This window comes from Mastigoproctus giganteus, chromosome 4, assembly GCF_048544385.1.
Source record: "Mastigoproctus giganteus isolate SK-2022 chromosome 4, ASM4854438v1, whole genome shotgun sequence".
NCBI lineage: Eukaryota > Metazoa > Arthropoda > Arachnida > Uropygi > Thelyphonidae > Mastigoproctus > Mastigoproctus giganteus.
The window spans coordinates 44,062,846-44,079,478 of record NC_143578.1 but is presented as its reverse complement, the minus strand read 5'-3'; the positions used below and the strand labels follow the sequence as shown (position 1 = coordinate 44,079,478).

Genomic DNA, 16,633 nt, shown 5'->3' with positions numbered 1-16,633 from the left:
TCAATAAGTTAACGTCTGCCATTCTACACTCAGATGCTACAATCAGCGCCACCTGCTATAACTCCACCACATAATCAAATTATTATTATTTCTTTATTTTACGGTTGGTAACATCGCATTGTATCAATTGTTATTTACTCTTTCAAGTTCTTCACTGTCTTTTAAATGAAATTATAATGTATTTTCCTTAAAGATAGAATATTATTCTTCGCACTTGTTTAACAATATCTTCGAAACATATTTTTGAACTGTACGCCTGTTGATTAGGCCATGATATATTACGCAAAAGTATTTGTTGACAAGGCTCTGATACATGCGAGCTGTGACATGCCAGCATTTGTAGGTGTTAGTTCAGCCACATTACCAATTAGGCAACGGGGAAAGCGGGACATTGAGAAAGCTGCTACCACAATTCGGAGACAACTACATCATGAATAATAGACGAGTGTTCCCTATTTATATTGGCTTCCCGCAGTCAGATGTCATTTTTTATTCCGTTGCCGTAGAATGTGAATTATTAAATCACGCCGAACACGGTGCTGATGGCTAAGGGGACTTTGATAAATAACGAAAAAGCGGAAAAGTGAAGAAATTTGGTACAATGGTTAAATTTTTCGTGCAAAGTTAGTCACGGACGTCAAAACTTGAAATTATCGCGTTATTAGAAATAGCTATTTAGCATAAACCCAAAGAGATTTTTACCAAGGCGCTACAAATTTCAGCTGTCTGTTAAGACAATGCAAATCATCAGGATGGAATTCAAACGATGTTTATGGCGTGCCACGAGATATTAAACTCGGGAAAACACAGAAATGACAGGAATTCAATGTACGCATTAATATACATGGAAAAAATTGTTTTGAATAAAATACTGGGGGTTAGTACGCGGTTGTTCTCGCGAGTATATTATTTAAAACAAATTAAATTCTATATTAAAAAAATATTTACAGTGTAACAATTTATTTTCAGCTGGAAAAGAAATATTGCGGAGCGAGAATAAAATAAGAACTGCATTAGTGGTGTGCCAGAATAATTGGTTACAAATGATCAACAATTTAAAGCAACGGAGATTTATTTTCTATTTTTTTTATTATATGTTAATAATTTAACATTTATCCCATATTTTTATTTTGAAACAATGCTACTGATCTCAGAAAATAGGGCTTAGTTCAAGACGATATGCTTTATGAGTTTTGTAAAGAACGAATTGGTTTGTGATATTTTTCCGAGGCTAGAATTCTACGGTTGTTTATTTCTAAAGCACATACATCGATGAGCCAAAACATTATGACCACCTACCTAATATGATGTTGGTCCTCCAAGTGCAGCCAAAACACTCGTACCCGGCGAGGCATGGACGCTACAAGATTTCAAAATGTGTCTTGTGGTTTCTGGTACCAACACGTAACCAGCAGATTCTTTAAGTCCTGTAAGGTCCGTGGTCGAAACACCGCAGATCGGAGTTGCTGTTCCAACACAAACCACAGATGCTCGATGGGAATGATGTCTGGGGAAATTTGAAGGCCAGGGTAATACCTGAAAGTCTTCCTTATGTTTCGCAAACCAGTCTCGAACAATCCGGGCGGTGTGGCATGGCGCATTATCCTGCTGAAAGACGGCACCGCCAGATGGGAAGACTGTTACCATGAAAGGGTGTACCTGGTCAGCAATGATGTTTAGGTAGGTGGTAAACGTCAGAGTTTCTGGCACATGGATGACTGGACCATGGATGCATGGGCACTCGGAGCGGCCAGCAGCTACACAGCCCCATTTTCAGTAGGGTTCGATGTAGTGTGTTGTGACACATTACTCCCGTCACCAGCATTCCAATTACTGGCGAGTTGCGTCACAGTCGCACTTATGTTGCCACGTACCATCCGGGAGTCCCTTCGCTCACCTTGAGCATCGATGAGCTGTGGTCGTTAAACACCTCGCCGGCGGTTCGTGGGTTTTCCCTCCTCGGACCACTCTCGGTAGGTACTAACCAGGGCTGACCGTGAGCATCCCACCAGCCGTGCCGTTTCGGATATGCTCTGACCCAGTCGTTTGGCCATTAAAATTTGGCCTTTATCAACTCGCTTAAGTCCGCTGCCTTTCCCATCTGAAGAACAAGAATACTCAGGTGTTTTTCATACCGTGTCCCGACACCCGCACGCACCGTAGTTCACCTGCAGTTGCTTCGATTTGCATAACGACTCGCTGGTCATAATGTTTTGGCTCATCGGTGTAGTTGAATTAATAAAAAAAAAATCCTTAATATTTGTAAATTATCGATGTGAATGAATGGTTCTTAAACCATAGAATCAGCGTGTTGGCAACCTATAGCGTTGGATACTAAAGGCAGCATCTAGGATTATTACAATAACGCAAGTAATTAAACCAGTGGTATTACCTTATACACATTCAATATTACATAATTTCAAAAATTCGTCAATGACACCAGACATCATAGTGAACATGGTAAGGGCAATACCATGGAGATAAGGTACATAAACCTTAAAAGGTTACTGATCTTAAGCTCTAATGTGTCAAGAAGATTCTTGACGGTAAAGCAACGTGGCCGAATTAGCCAGTCTCGGAGAAGAGTCACGTGGATTTATTTTTTCTAGGAAACATGCAAACCGACAGAAAAATTCATGCGCTAATAGACACAATGTAATGATGTCAAACGGCCTTAATTGCTTTGGCGCTTACACCCACCAACAGATTAATCTCCTATGAGCATTAATCTCCTATCACTGTTAGTAGAATCGCCGCCCTCAGCACAACGGGTGGTTCGAATTCCGACGATGACGTGAGGAATTTATATGAGAGTTTTTTACACTTGGCTGAGTTAGTTGGTCTCAGGCGCGGGCAGCATGGTTTGTACTCCCGGAAACTCGGGTTGTTCATCCAGCAAACAGAAAATCGACCAAAGACTAATTTAGAGACAATAAAAACGGAGCAATATGGCCTTAGTCGCTGATGGTCCTCAAACCATATTATAACAACAACGTCTCCTGTGAAAAAGATGTAGGTTTGATTTCTGACGCTGACCAAAATTAAGAAAAACTTCTCGTATGGAAAGAAGTTCTTAAAAGAGCCATTTCATGTCATGTCGGGTTAGTCAATCAGTAGCAAAGGACACATGGTTTTTTTTAAGGAAAATTGGATTTTTTTCATACTAACAAAGAGACAAACCGGTTATTGACTAAACGCAATTTGCAGCAGGTGTAATATACTGACAGTTCATGATCTTAGTTGTCTAAAAAATATATTTTATCCTAAACAGTGAATTTATTTCAGTAACGGTGTAATCCATTGGGGGTAGTTATTATATTTAAATAAACTATTTATGATACACATTTTGTAGGTATAGCAGTGGAAAAGGAACGCACAGAGATGTTTAAGAAGTTGCAGACGGCGAAGCGAAGACTGGCTATTATAAAATACCGGTAAGTAATTTTTAACTCCCAGGGAGAGATTGTTAAGTACAGAATTTCTATTCTGATAACAAAATGACTTCACAGATTCTGTATCATTTACAGTAGTTAATTTTCCATGTCTATATGGTCGGTTACTTTGATGTGATCGCTGAACCAGTGGTATGCCCAAGAGAGCTATAGATGCCATAACCTCCTTTTCACTCTGCCAGATGTTTGAATGATGATTATTAAGTATCACATCAACAAAAGCAGGGTATTCAGAAGTTTCAAAGCGGTTGTTTTCGGAGTTAACAATTATGTTTTTAAAATAAATCTTTTTATTAATGTTCGATATACCGGAAAATCAGGGTTCCTGATTACTAAAGCCAAATACATGAAATGGACAAAACAATGGAAACACCAAGATTTGCGGAAAGTGTTAGGTTTATGCTGAACATCGGCGTCTAAGTGCCACTGACGAAGGCATCAAACATGAAGGTATGAAGGCAAATGACATCCCAGCATACTTAGCGTCATGTCTGTAAGGGAAAATCCGGCCTTGCTGCATGCAATTATTGGTACCATGTCGTCAAGAAAAGATCTTAGCGATTTTGAAACTGGGATTGTTGGAGCCAGTTTGGAAGGAGCTTCGTTCACTAAGACCAATGAACTCGCTAATGTGTCGCCCACTGTTGCCTTTAGCAGATGCCTTCCGTTTACATTCCTATGCAGATATGACCTTGGAAACTTCCTCGTGACATATTAGCGACAGGCCAATTTTGTGAAAAACATTACGTAGAGAACTTCGTAGATCTGGATATCACGGTCAGGTTGCACTTCACAAGCCACTCATCACACCTCATAACGCACATAATCATGTTCAGTGGTGCAAAAAGCACAGGCAATGGATTCTTGAGCAGTGGAGGAATGTGGTATGGTCCGACGAATCCTGCTACACTTTGTTTGCAGCAATTTGACGAGTGTACGTGTGGCGCCAACCAAAGGAAGCTTACAACTCTGATTGCGTGTTTGTTACTCTTAGGGTTCTGACGGTTCTGTAATGGTGTGGGGGAATAGCAATACTGGATAGAGGAAGATAGGAAATGGCTGTTAGTTCGATAACGGAACTCCACACTTGATAATGGAGTTCCGTTAGACCAGACAACTGGTCTAGCGAGTTCCGTTTACTGTTGATTCCCGCTGACGGGAGGAACAGAATATGGTGAAAACAGCACGAGTTCCTCGGCACATCCTGGCAGAAATGAACAATGCATTCTCGTGGCGGTGTAACGGTGGGGAGTGTTTTTGTGATGAACATTGGCCCTCTTGATGCCAGTGGAGCAACGGTTTGAGACTGCAGTTATCTGGAAATTGTTTCCGATCGGGCGCATTCCTTCATTGCTGCAGTGTATCCATCTGCGAGTGTTTCCAACAGGATAATGCGCCATGACGCCACAAGGCCAGAACTGTTTCCAGGAACATGACAATGAACTGAGGCTACTGAAGTGGCCTTCACAGTCACGAGATATCACTCCAATTGAGCACCTGTAGGATGTGATGGAAACGAATTCTTCAAAGTAGACATATCTGTACCCATCCAGTTTGAAACAACTGCGGGAAGCATGACCCCCCCATACCGAAACTCGAGGTCTTTGTCTAGCAAAACAGGCAAACCGACCAGGAACACATGCAATCTACATGGGTAGATGAGGTATTTCATAGTTGCCCTAATATGCTAGCTGTTTTGGTCCCACAAGAGTTTCAGATTCATAGGGTTTTGTAAAAATCTTAGAAGTTTTCCGTAATTCTGAGTGGTCTTCACAGAAAGAAAATGCTTTTCCATTGCTTTGGGGATGGGATAAGAGGCAATAATTTCTTCGCATTCCTTACTAATAACACGTGCACAATGTCAAAACATTTCTTCTAAAAGGGAGGAAGTATTTTTCAGATAAACAGCGGCTTCACTCACCTGCTTGCCTCGTAGAAAATTGGAAAATTTATCCTCATCATCATCCACTACCGCTTTTTCTGAAGGTTTGACAACCTATCTAGTAGAAATACTGGTCCGTATCCACCAACAACTGTTCCAGTCACTTTTCAGGTCCATATAACGAATGAATGTTTTAGGCAGTCTTCGCGTTTATGGTAGCATTCTATACTACCGTAAATGTCAATTCGAACAAATCAATAGAGGCGTCACGGTTTCATATAACATGTGACATCAATAAAGTTTATTACTAAACGATCCTCTGTATGCGTTTTATCTTTAATACTTTTGTAAAATTTTCTCTCGCAAGGTTTTATTTTGTTTTTCGCATTTTCCCCCGATTTTACTTCACGAAAGACGTAAAGTATGAAAGAGATTTATGGACAGTAGATGAAACCATGAAAGAAGAGACCGAAAGATAAATATTAAGACAACAAAGACTATCTTTATGGGAAAACAATAACACAGATTAACTGAACGCGAAGAGGGATAGTTTTAGTGGAAGATTCTAAGCTGGTTTGGAATGCGAGTGATAGATGGAGCGAGAAGTTTTGATATATACTTTGTTTATTAAGATTTTTTCGAGTTTCGAGTTAAACTTGGAGATTACAGCATATATTTCAGGCAGACTCAACAAAATCAGTTTGCCTTAAGTAGAGCCGTGGTAAACCAACGTTAGGCTAAAAGGAATATAGAAATCCCCAGAAGAATTCAGAAAACATATATGAGAAAGATAATTAACCAATCAGAATTTTTCTTATATTTTTCCAATTTATTGCATAATCAGAAATATCTATTCCCTCAAATTAATTATTAATCTTTAGTTTCTCGGTTAACCTGCCTAATTTGTCGCCATGGAGTATTAAAAAAATATATTTATTTATTTTTTTTTTAAATTATGATTTAATGGAATTTTACGAGGGGAAGATTTTGGATCTGGCCAGGAATTTCGAGTCAGATCTCGAACTCTTCTTGATGTACTCTCTCCTTACATGTACACACTGGTCCCATTGATGTGGAGGGGCTAATATTTCTGTAGCACAGAATTCTTAGAACGAGTTCGAAAGTCTCTGGAGAACACAAGTCCGTACTGTCACTTTGATGTCAAACTCTGCTTCCAAAAATTTTTAACGCTCCAAGGAGTAAAAAAATGTGAACAACTTATGTCTGCAATGTAAGGCGTGAGCGATCTAGAATCTCTCAAACCAAAACGTTGAGCATTAAGATTGGGTGTGAAGCGCCAACGCAACTAAGGCTATAAGGCGTCAGTATATTGTGTCTGTATTACGTGCATTCTTAGGTTGGGTTGCTGTTTGGTGGAATGAAACACTCAAGTTCCTGGGAGAAAAAGCCAAGCAACCCTCACCTGAGACCGACTAACTCAGCCACAATGTGAAGAAAGCCTATAAAAATTCCTCGGGTCATTGACGGAATCGAACTCAGACCTTATTGTACTCGGTGTGGGAGGCAGGTTCTGCATTAATTGCAAGGGCGTAAAGATCGGTTGGTTGGTTGTTGTAGTGTTTTAGGCGTATCAGCAACTTAGGCTGTATTGCGCTATCTATAGCATGTCTGTAAATTGCGTGTGTTCTGTGATCGATTTGCTGTTTGCTGGACGAAAAACCCGAGTCTCCTGGAGAAATACCATACTATCTTACCCTGGCACCGACTAACTTAGCCATCTAAGTACTGTTGCAATCCTGTTTCCTGCATTGTTCACATTGTATCCTCTGTACAAGGGGTGCTAACTAGCTATTACTTGCATTCTCTAATATGCTGGTAGGGCAGTGTACACGTCAGCGAGGAAAAAAACTATAGCATTAAGTCTGCTGCACATGCCTTCACTATTGTGGGAATTACCAAAAGAAACAATTACTGAAAATAATTTGCACACAGCCACGTTCTTAAACGACCATATATGTTTTGCACTTATCTTTTGGGCTATCCATCATCTCTTTGATATTTGAAAATTTATGTAAATCCACCCCGTGTTGCTTGGTGAAGATATATTGCGTCATCTCTCCGAATATCATGTTTCAAGGTACTTTAAACAATCCGTTTTCATTTGGAGCTTTTCTAGACGAATGTTTGATGGTAATTTCTTTCAAGGGCCGCATTCCGTAGCATTTATTTAGTTTGGACACGCTTTAACGTTTCGAGCGTCAATCCGCTGCTTCCTCATCGAGGATGGTTTCCTTGGTTACGAGAAACGAGAATCAAAATATTCCTCTTATCCAAACTAACATAAAATCCTATCAAAAGCCGTATGTTAACGATGGATGGTCTAGATTGCTAATACTTTTGTTATATCAGGTCAGCGGCCACTATGAGGGATTTGGAGGAGAGAGAGAGAGAGAGAGAGAGAGAGAGAGAGAGAGAGAGAGAGAGAGAGAGAGAGAGAGAGAGAGAGAGAGAGAGAGAGAGAATTACCTTAATGGGGTTTGTTGCCTGCGGGCAGCTCCAATGTTAACGTATCTCCCCGAAAAGAGGATTAAGTTCAAAGCAAAAGGGATCTCATTAAGAACAATGATTGCATTGGTGTCAAGCAATGTGCTAATGCATGAGAAAACTTTGATTGACTTAACAAATGTAGTGGTAATACTGCACCCGTTAAAAGCACTAACTGAATTCAGACTTTGGGAGCTTTAGGAAAAGACAAATGCTGGTTTGTTAGTATACCTTAAAATGTTCCTGGTGGAACGGAAAAATTAAATTAACCAACGGCAACTTAAAGGATTATCGAAACATCCGATAGGCTTTTATCCAGTAAGTTTGCGCAGCTGAATTATGGTAGCACAGGGAATGCATCCTGATAACCAAAATCGCTAACTAGACGAGACACGTGAAATCTTCTTGAACTGGTTGCTTTGGATTATAATCTTTATATCGAAAAGAACTTTGCTAGATTTCTATTATATCGATTATACTGCGTGGCCATTTTATTTGGACGACTAAAGACTTGTACGCTGGAACGTATTTATGAAAATTTAGGTAGCTGAACGCAATTATGTGGTGTGTGGCGTACCCAAAAGACTCGATAAAGATGGGAGGCAGTGCTACCTCATTTTGTTCAATAGCAATGGCGAAATGAAAGGATCTTGCAAGCTTCACACCGAGTGCAAGTATCCGTGCTTCTAGCAGGTGGTGTTGTGTAAAAGATAGTACCATCGCACCTAGCACATTGGTAATAATCATCGGGTGATAAAGTCCTGGGTTCGAATACCATCAATTACGCGGATTACGACATATAGTAGAGAGAGAATCTTCATTGCCCTTCACGGCCAGAAAGCTAGGGGTTCACAGACTCCCAAAACTTCCGGGAAAATTGAACAATTATTTACAAAAAAAGGTAATTTTACAAACGAAAACATATTTTAATACAAAGGAGAGAACTCCTTATGAGAGTTAAGTCTGATTGAGCTGGCTTAACATCGAGATAAGAGCACCAGCTCAATCAGACAGGAACAGATGCAAGGTACACATCAGTTATTGCTGATTAGTTCTACCAGTCATAATTTTTTTCCGGTAAGTCCGGTCAACAGCGAATTTGTTCAGGTCGGCGTCAAGTGCCTGGGTTTGCTTGAGCATCTGCTGAGGGAGGAACCTGTCCGAACCCGTAGCTGATGCCAGAAAATGTGCTGACTTAAGGGAGAACTATGTTGAAAAATAAACGGATTTTCATAACTTTCCAACATTTCTTCTATGAGAGGCTAGAAACATTTCAACCTCCCTTCGTATATTAATAAAATCTGAATTTATTAGTTGCAGACCTGCCGGGTTTATTCCTATACTGAAACACTAAAGTGACATAAACGTCGTTGTACAAGAATAAGGTAAGAGGTATTAAATATGTGTTTATTTGTATCAAAAATTATTACTAATAATATATATATATATATATATATATAATATGATGATTATAAAATGACGTACCAAAGGTCGGTTTAGCTTCTCGTGGATGGGCTAGAATAAGAAATTATTTCAATTTATTTTATTAGAAGTAATCATTTATTGATTATGTTAATAATAATAATAAAAAAGATAATATCAGCTGAATAACGAAACTATAAATTTATTTCAAATAATTGAGTATTTTTTGGTTAATGAAAAAATTTCAGTACTCACACATAGATCTTAAACCACCACCAAAGGATGCAGTGTTTGGGCATCTTCCTATATGAAGATGTCTTTGAAATTACGTCTTTAAGGGGATGTTGAAAAGTTCTTAGCGCTTTTTGACTGTACTAAAGTTCCTTTAAACAACGATCATCAGAGAGTCAATCATGATCGATGGGTAGGTCAAGATTACCAATCTGGTTTGTATTAATTAATTTCAGAATAAATTCTCAGTATATGTATTAAACCCTTTTCACGTTCATACCATACCATTTTTTGCATCTTCCGTTAATTAAGTTAATATCTTTAATTTTTTAAGAATAGCTATTTAAATAGTTCATTCAAACCAATCACAACCAACGGAGTACATAAGAGAGAAAGGTTAACGACCTTTGCTTTAAAACAACACATAAACACCTAAATCTAATTTTCTTTTAAGCTCTTGCCATCTTGTTTTTCGTCTTAAGCAGAACTAATTCAGTTTTGGTGAATTAAGACTTTGAAAGGAAGCGCCGAGAAATAAGAGTAAAGACCTTAACATCTTAAACTTTTCGCATAACAAACTCTTTGGAAAAGCGATTGTTGTTATTCCTGACCGCTAGGGGGCCACTATGCAGTAAACGTCAGGCGGAGTGCTAGGTTAGACCAGTGATTGATTTCTTGTTGAAAGTAGCTTAAAGTGTGACGATCTATACATTGGGGAAGACTAAATGTCAGGGCGAAGGGTTTATGAGTGAGTCACGTGCTACGAAAGCTAAAAAATTGTGGTCGAAGAGAAATATTCCTAAGACCCATCAGCCTCTAAAATGATGGCCATGACAGCCTAAGACAATTTAATAAAGGCTCGGTCTGAATTTACTTCACTCTACTTTATATGGCAACTTTCACAGCTCGGAAAATTAATTCGACAACCTCCAATAAATCAAAAACCGACAGCAGAAATAAAATAAAACGAAAACGGAAATGAAGCACAACGTCGATTTTATTTCTAGAATATACGACAATCAAAAGAAGACCATGCCAATCGTGCACCTATCTATATCTACCTGTATACGCACTGTATATATAAACATACGTGTATACGACAAACCGAAATAAATTCAATAATGTAAACGGAATGTTTTAAATTTATTGTGTACATGAATTCGATTTGCTACTTTGAAAACAAGAAATGTAAGAAACAAGGTCACAGTAAGCGGATAAAATCGACTGTAAGAAGAAAATTGTTTACCTTCTATTTGAAGAATTTGAACAGACATGAAAATGTAAATCCATTTGGGTTCGAAATAACTCAACAAAGACAGCAGGGAGTTCTGTAGTTAGAGGAAAAAATGTTGGGGATTGCTTGTCGATTACAGATGGCACATCTTTCTTTTCTTTTTTTAACGAGAGAGAGAGAGAGAGAGAGAGAGAGAGAGAGAGAGAGAGAGAGAGAGAGAGAGAGAGAGAGAGAGATTATCCCATTGTACTGATGGGAATGGAACCGAGGCCTTTTTTTACACTGTCTTTTGGTGTTAATTTTTCTTAAAACTCAATACTCTCTGTTCACTATAAGAAATTATTTCTGGAATTTTGGATTTGCTGCTTAGCGATTTTCACGTTTTATGGCATAAAAGAGATCTGGTATGATGTCGACTTCAGTTTCTGTTTCCTTCTTTTCTTTTCTTTTTTTTTTTTTTAACGAAAGAAAGCGATATGTGCGCTGTCGATTTTCACTTTTTTTCTTCTTTCCGGAGAAAAGTAGTCTGGTTGGATGCCGATTTCAGACAGATGATAGCATGATGATTTTATTATGGCACGAAAACGCATGTTCCATCTTGCACTAGAAAAGAATGATACATCTTGTAGCAGAAAATCACGTTTCATTTTGCACCATAAAAGCACATTGCATCTTTTCCAGAAAAGCATATTTCATCTTGACACGAATAAACATGTTTCATCTTGCAGCACATGTTTCATTTCGACACGAAAAAATGTATTTCATATTGTACGAGAAAAGCATGTTTCATCTTGCACGAGAAAAGCATGTTTCATTTTGCACCATAAAAGCATGTTGCATCTTTTCCAGAAAAGAATATTTCATCTTGACACGAATAACATGTTTCATCTTGCAGCACATGTTCCATTTCGACACGAAAAAGTGTATTTCATATTGTACGAGAAAAGCATGTTTCATCTTGTACTAGAAAAGAACGATACATCTTGTACTATAACAGCATGTTTCATCTTGCACCAGAAAAGCGTGTTTCATTTCGACAAAAAAGTCTCATCATGCACTAGAAAAGAACGATACACCTTGTTCCATAAAAGAACGTTTCATTTTGCACCATAAATATTTCTTCTTGCACCAGAAAAGCATGTTTCATTTCGATACAAAAAGTCTCATCTTGCACCAGAAAAGCATGTTTTCTTTCGACAAAAATGTCTCATCATGCACTAGAAAAGAACGATACACCTTGTACTATAAAAGAATGTTTCATTTAGCACCATAAAAGCATGTTTCATTTCGACACAAAAAGTCTCATCTTATACGAGAAAAGCATGTTTCATCTTGCACCACATATTTCATCTGAACACGAAAAAACATGTATCATCTTGATATGAAAAACATCAAAAGAAAAAAACAATTATAAAACATGTGTAAAAAAAAAAACTAAGGCTAAAAAAAGAAAAAAAGTATGCGAAATAAATGTAACCTCCAATAAAGAAGAAAAAATAGGGAAAAATATAAAAACAGGTCGAAAGAGAGAAAATAAGAAGGCAATGTTAGCATCCTCGCATAACAAAAACCATAAATCTGCTGAATTATCCGTGAACCATCACGATGTCTAAGATAGAAATACTGTAGCGCAATACTCACGTGTGCAATCTCCATCAAAGATGCTGATATCATCAATTGCGATGTAACCAACTTTCTCGTCGCCCCACAGTCCTTCATACATTATCTGGAAAAAATAACAGAAAAGAGTAGAGAACTTTCTTTAAAGAAATGCTAACGTATTTGAAAATAAACATTGCAACAGCATTGTCAGATGGACACATCTACAAGTAATTTCATTATGCAAAGTAAGGCGAAAGAGAGATGAGAATGCAAAACAACATTTCACAAGAGAGTGTTTCTGTCCTAAGACTGTCACCTTCCTTTACAATTTCCTGAAAAGATCCCGCTATACTCACAATCTGGTGTCTGTGTTGGTGAAATTTCCAACGTCTTTTGAATAGAAGCTGAATCTCTTCGTGTAGCGGATGGGCATGTACTCCGTTTCTAAATGATCTTTCATTTGAACACTATCACTTTTCTGTCAATGCCTTCTCAGTTTATTCTACGATGACAAATATCCTATTAGCTAAATAAAAGAAAAATTCCAATTTACTAGTATTTGGATGTGCATGAGCACCTTAATTTATGGTAAGGCGCTGTCCTGCTGAAACCTATGGCGTTTAGCATCAGTATTATTAGTAGAGGCAATATGACGCAAGAAAGCAAGCCTATACAGAATCAGCCAAAAAAAAAAAAAAAAAAATTTCCCATTTCATGCAACCATTCTCTCTAAAAGTTTGTCCAGTTCTTCCTTGAATTTATTTAAGCTATCCACTTCCACAACGACAGATGGAAGCTTGTTCCAGCAATCAACTACCCGCAAGCTAAAGGCAAATTTCCGAACATCTGTTCTACAACTGTCCTTCCTCAATTTGAATTTATGCCCCCTCAGGTTCGTAATCTGGGCAAGGGGAAGAATCCCATCAGAATTCAGGCTGCTCAACCCATTCAAGGCTTTACACACCTCGACCACATCACCTCTCAGGTGCCTACGCTGCAATTTGCAGAACTGAAGCCTTTCTTGGTAAGAGGACTCCTTCGTTCCCTTCACCAATCTCGTGATCCCTTCTCTGTACTTGTTCCAGCAGTCTACATCCTTCCTAAAATGAGGCCTCCAGACCTGTATGCAGTACTCAAGGCCATCGACTTATACAAAGGGATAATCACTTTCTTTTCCCTACTAGCAAAATTCCTGTATATCAGAAGTGGCCAACTTAATTTGTGATGCAGAAAATCGACCTCAGAACACGCAATTTACAGATAATATAAACGGAGCAATATGGCCTTAGTCGCTGATGTTCCTAAAACCCAAAAACAACAAAATTTATTGTGCCGCCTAAAATGTTTATTTCGAGGCTGCTTCCATCTGTAGGATTTAATTTTTCAGTTATTAGTGCGTGAATTAACGCATTAATAACTTAATGGCCCCTGTGCGTTATTCAACAGAATAACGCACAGGGGCGTCTGAAGGAAGATGTTCCAAGTGATAGTCATAATTAAGTACATTAAGTACTTCAATAATAAGCCTGGAACTCGAAATGAATCCACGATGGTCGAAGATAATATTGGCGTTCAGTGTCAAACCTTCAATGCTGGTTTTCCACTCTATAATGGTTAGCGTTTCCTTATTTATTTATTTTTTTAAAAATCTTACTGTATTGTTCCTGAAGGACAAAGTTCGGGAACCTTTCGAAACGAAGAAATGAATTCTATATTAGTCAGTAGTTATTAACTGCTTCTCTAATATTTTCGCAACGCATGTCATGCACTTCTATTCAAAGGTCTTCCTATGCACCTTATTTATCTTCATCTGTTCCTCGCCTCCTCATCTGTCTCTACCGTTCTCTTTTTCACTTTCTAGAGTTGTTTTTCTTTTTTTACCTGGGGGGCCTACCTGGCAAGTTCAGGCTTCGTCCAGGGTTCACTCCCACCAGAGACTTTTCTATTTCCTACTACACTGGTCTGCATCCCCGGGGAGAGAACGAGCAACGTGGGGTCCCACTAGTGACCCTGTGGCTAAATGGCCGGAGGTAGAACAGACCAACTCTAAAACTCATATTTTCTCTGGCCTTTACAGAGTTTGTACTGCGACACAGAGCATACAAACTAGCAGCTGGGGGGGGGGGATAGGTGCCGCTTGACAATGAACATTATGTCCAAAGAAGATGCCGCATATATTGGGACTGCTCTACAAACCACCTCTGCAAAATCCTAGGACATTTGATTAGAATCGAGCTACAACGCCAACGATTTAGAACCTGATTCTTAGGTACTCAATCTTGTAATGTTTCCTAGGGGTGTATTTAAATAAAAAAAAAGGACTACTTGATCCGTCATATCCATTTTAGGCAAAAACCCATTGTAAATCCAAAATCAGCTAAGTCAAAAGAAGGGCAGAAGCGTACAAGGTATTGTTCATCAAATAAGCATCGCCGCTATTCATTTGAGTAGCAAACTCATGCAATCCCCAAATGTGTTAGAAAAGACAAATTGTCACGGTTTCAAAGCTGGGATTTCGCACCCGGTGTGTAAATCTAGGATACTTTAGCAATATCTCAGTATTTGCTGGCTAAAGGGTTGACTTACTGATCTTCCAACGTCGTAAACAAACCTCCCAGGATCTCTAATGAGTCATCTGGGTTGAAAATGATGAATCAACTAAATGTTCCTTTAACTTTGAGGCTTTTTACGAGCTAGGGGCCTTTAAAACCTCAAATGACTCCAAGATGTGGGTCTCAGAGCGCCAATGTTTGCGGTGTTATAAATATAGCCAGAATATACATGATGGTGAAGGAAGAAAAAGAAGGAGGAATTAATTTATATGCATACGGTAACGCATCCTACTACCGGTACATATTTTGATCTCCCCCAACAACTTCTAAGCAACGAAGCAGAAAAGTGGGCACACCGCAAAAGGTCAAAGTTTAAATAGATAGACACTATACTAATGTGTCGGGGGGCGCTTACACATTTTACAAACTTAATAGCCTGGACATAATTCATCAGCTAGATATCACTGAACCCGACACTTTAATTAAGTGATATATCAGCTCCATGTCCTTATCTTGTTCAGGCATAAAGCTACAGGTGGACGTTCCACTTACTAACTAAGTTTACGCTTGAGAAAATGAAGGGTGGCCAAGACTTTCCTTAACATCCCTCGCTTTAATCTACTAGTTGATATTACCCTCTTAAATAAACAGAAACACATTCCAGGTTGCTAAGCACTTAGATTCTTGTCAAGCGAAAGAACTTTAATCGCCTTCAATATTTTCGTGTATGGTGTCTTACAAAAAAGTACGGAAACGCCCAATAGATGGGGAGAGAAAAAAAAAGTAGGCTGGACTCTAGAATATGGATACACCCGAGTCATCGCGTTGCGGGTGTGGCCAAATTCGGGACGGATTCAAGCAAAAGAAGTGTGGGTTTTTTTTAAATAGACTTTCATTTTTGGCTATTGAAAAAAGGTTAGGTCCGTTTACGCAACTAATTCGGGACGGATTGAAGAAAAAGAAGCCACGCCCGAAAAGTGGTACCCATGTTCTGGAGTATAACCAAAAAAAGTAGTCCTATATACATTAATAAAGTCGTAAAGCTTCAGGTCATCTATGTGCAGTTGCCGCTGGATGGTGGTTGACTGGAACACAGACGATAAATTTTGCAGATATAATATAAACAGATGAGGACCTAAGGGAGAATCTTGTAAGACAACGTGTGGTAAAATAAAAACTGAATTTGTTTTATTTTATCAAGAATAAAGTGAATCAATATGGAAGGAAGGAGAGAGAGAGAGAGAGAGAGAGAGAGAGAGAGAGAGAGAGAGAGAGAGAGGCAATATTTCTTACAGATTGCATCAGATAAGATTGATACGCGTAGGTATTGAAGTAATATTGCATCAGATGTTACTTTCAGATATATAAGCACGCTCTGCAAGAGTTGCAGTCATTCCTTGCTTGTGTCAGGATGGCGAGTTACATGCAGTTGACGCCACGAATAAAGAGTGCTAATGTTGCTTTACTTGAGGATGGACGTTCTTCCCGTCATATTGCTTATAGAGTGTCTTGTAATCAGTCGGCAGTGAGTAGATTTCTTTCCAAACTCAAGAATACTGGTTCTGCTGATAGGAAAAAAGGAACCGGACGCAAACGAGTCTCTACACCAAAACAGGACCGCGTTTTAAAGCGCTTATTCCTTAAAAACTGTAAAGATTCTTCGTCTGAGCTGAAAAGAGAATGGGAAGAACATACAGGAGTGGTAGCAAGTGCAGTACCAGTCAGAAGACGCCTCTTCAAAAATGGACTTGTA

At 38.8% G+C, this 16,633-nt stretch overlaps 1 protein-coding gene across 1 annotated transcript in view; it reads right to left on the bottom strand.

The window, feature by feature from the left end:
• Positions 1-16,633, bottom strand: part of LOC150086678 (MAM and LDL-receptor class A domain-containing protein 1-like) — a gene marked incomplete at its 5' end in the record, with an annotated part of 129,091 nt that overhangs the window by 52,449 nt on the left and 60,009 nt on the right. The window contains 2 exons of the mRNA XM_090372222.1: positions 9,325-9,354; positions 12,368-12,452. Coding sequence (XP_090228348.1) covers positions 9,325-9,354; positions 12,368-12,452 — 115 coding nt within the window. The remainder of the gene's footprint in view (positions 1-9,324; positions 9,355-12,367; positions 12,453-16,633) is intronic.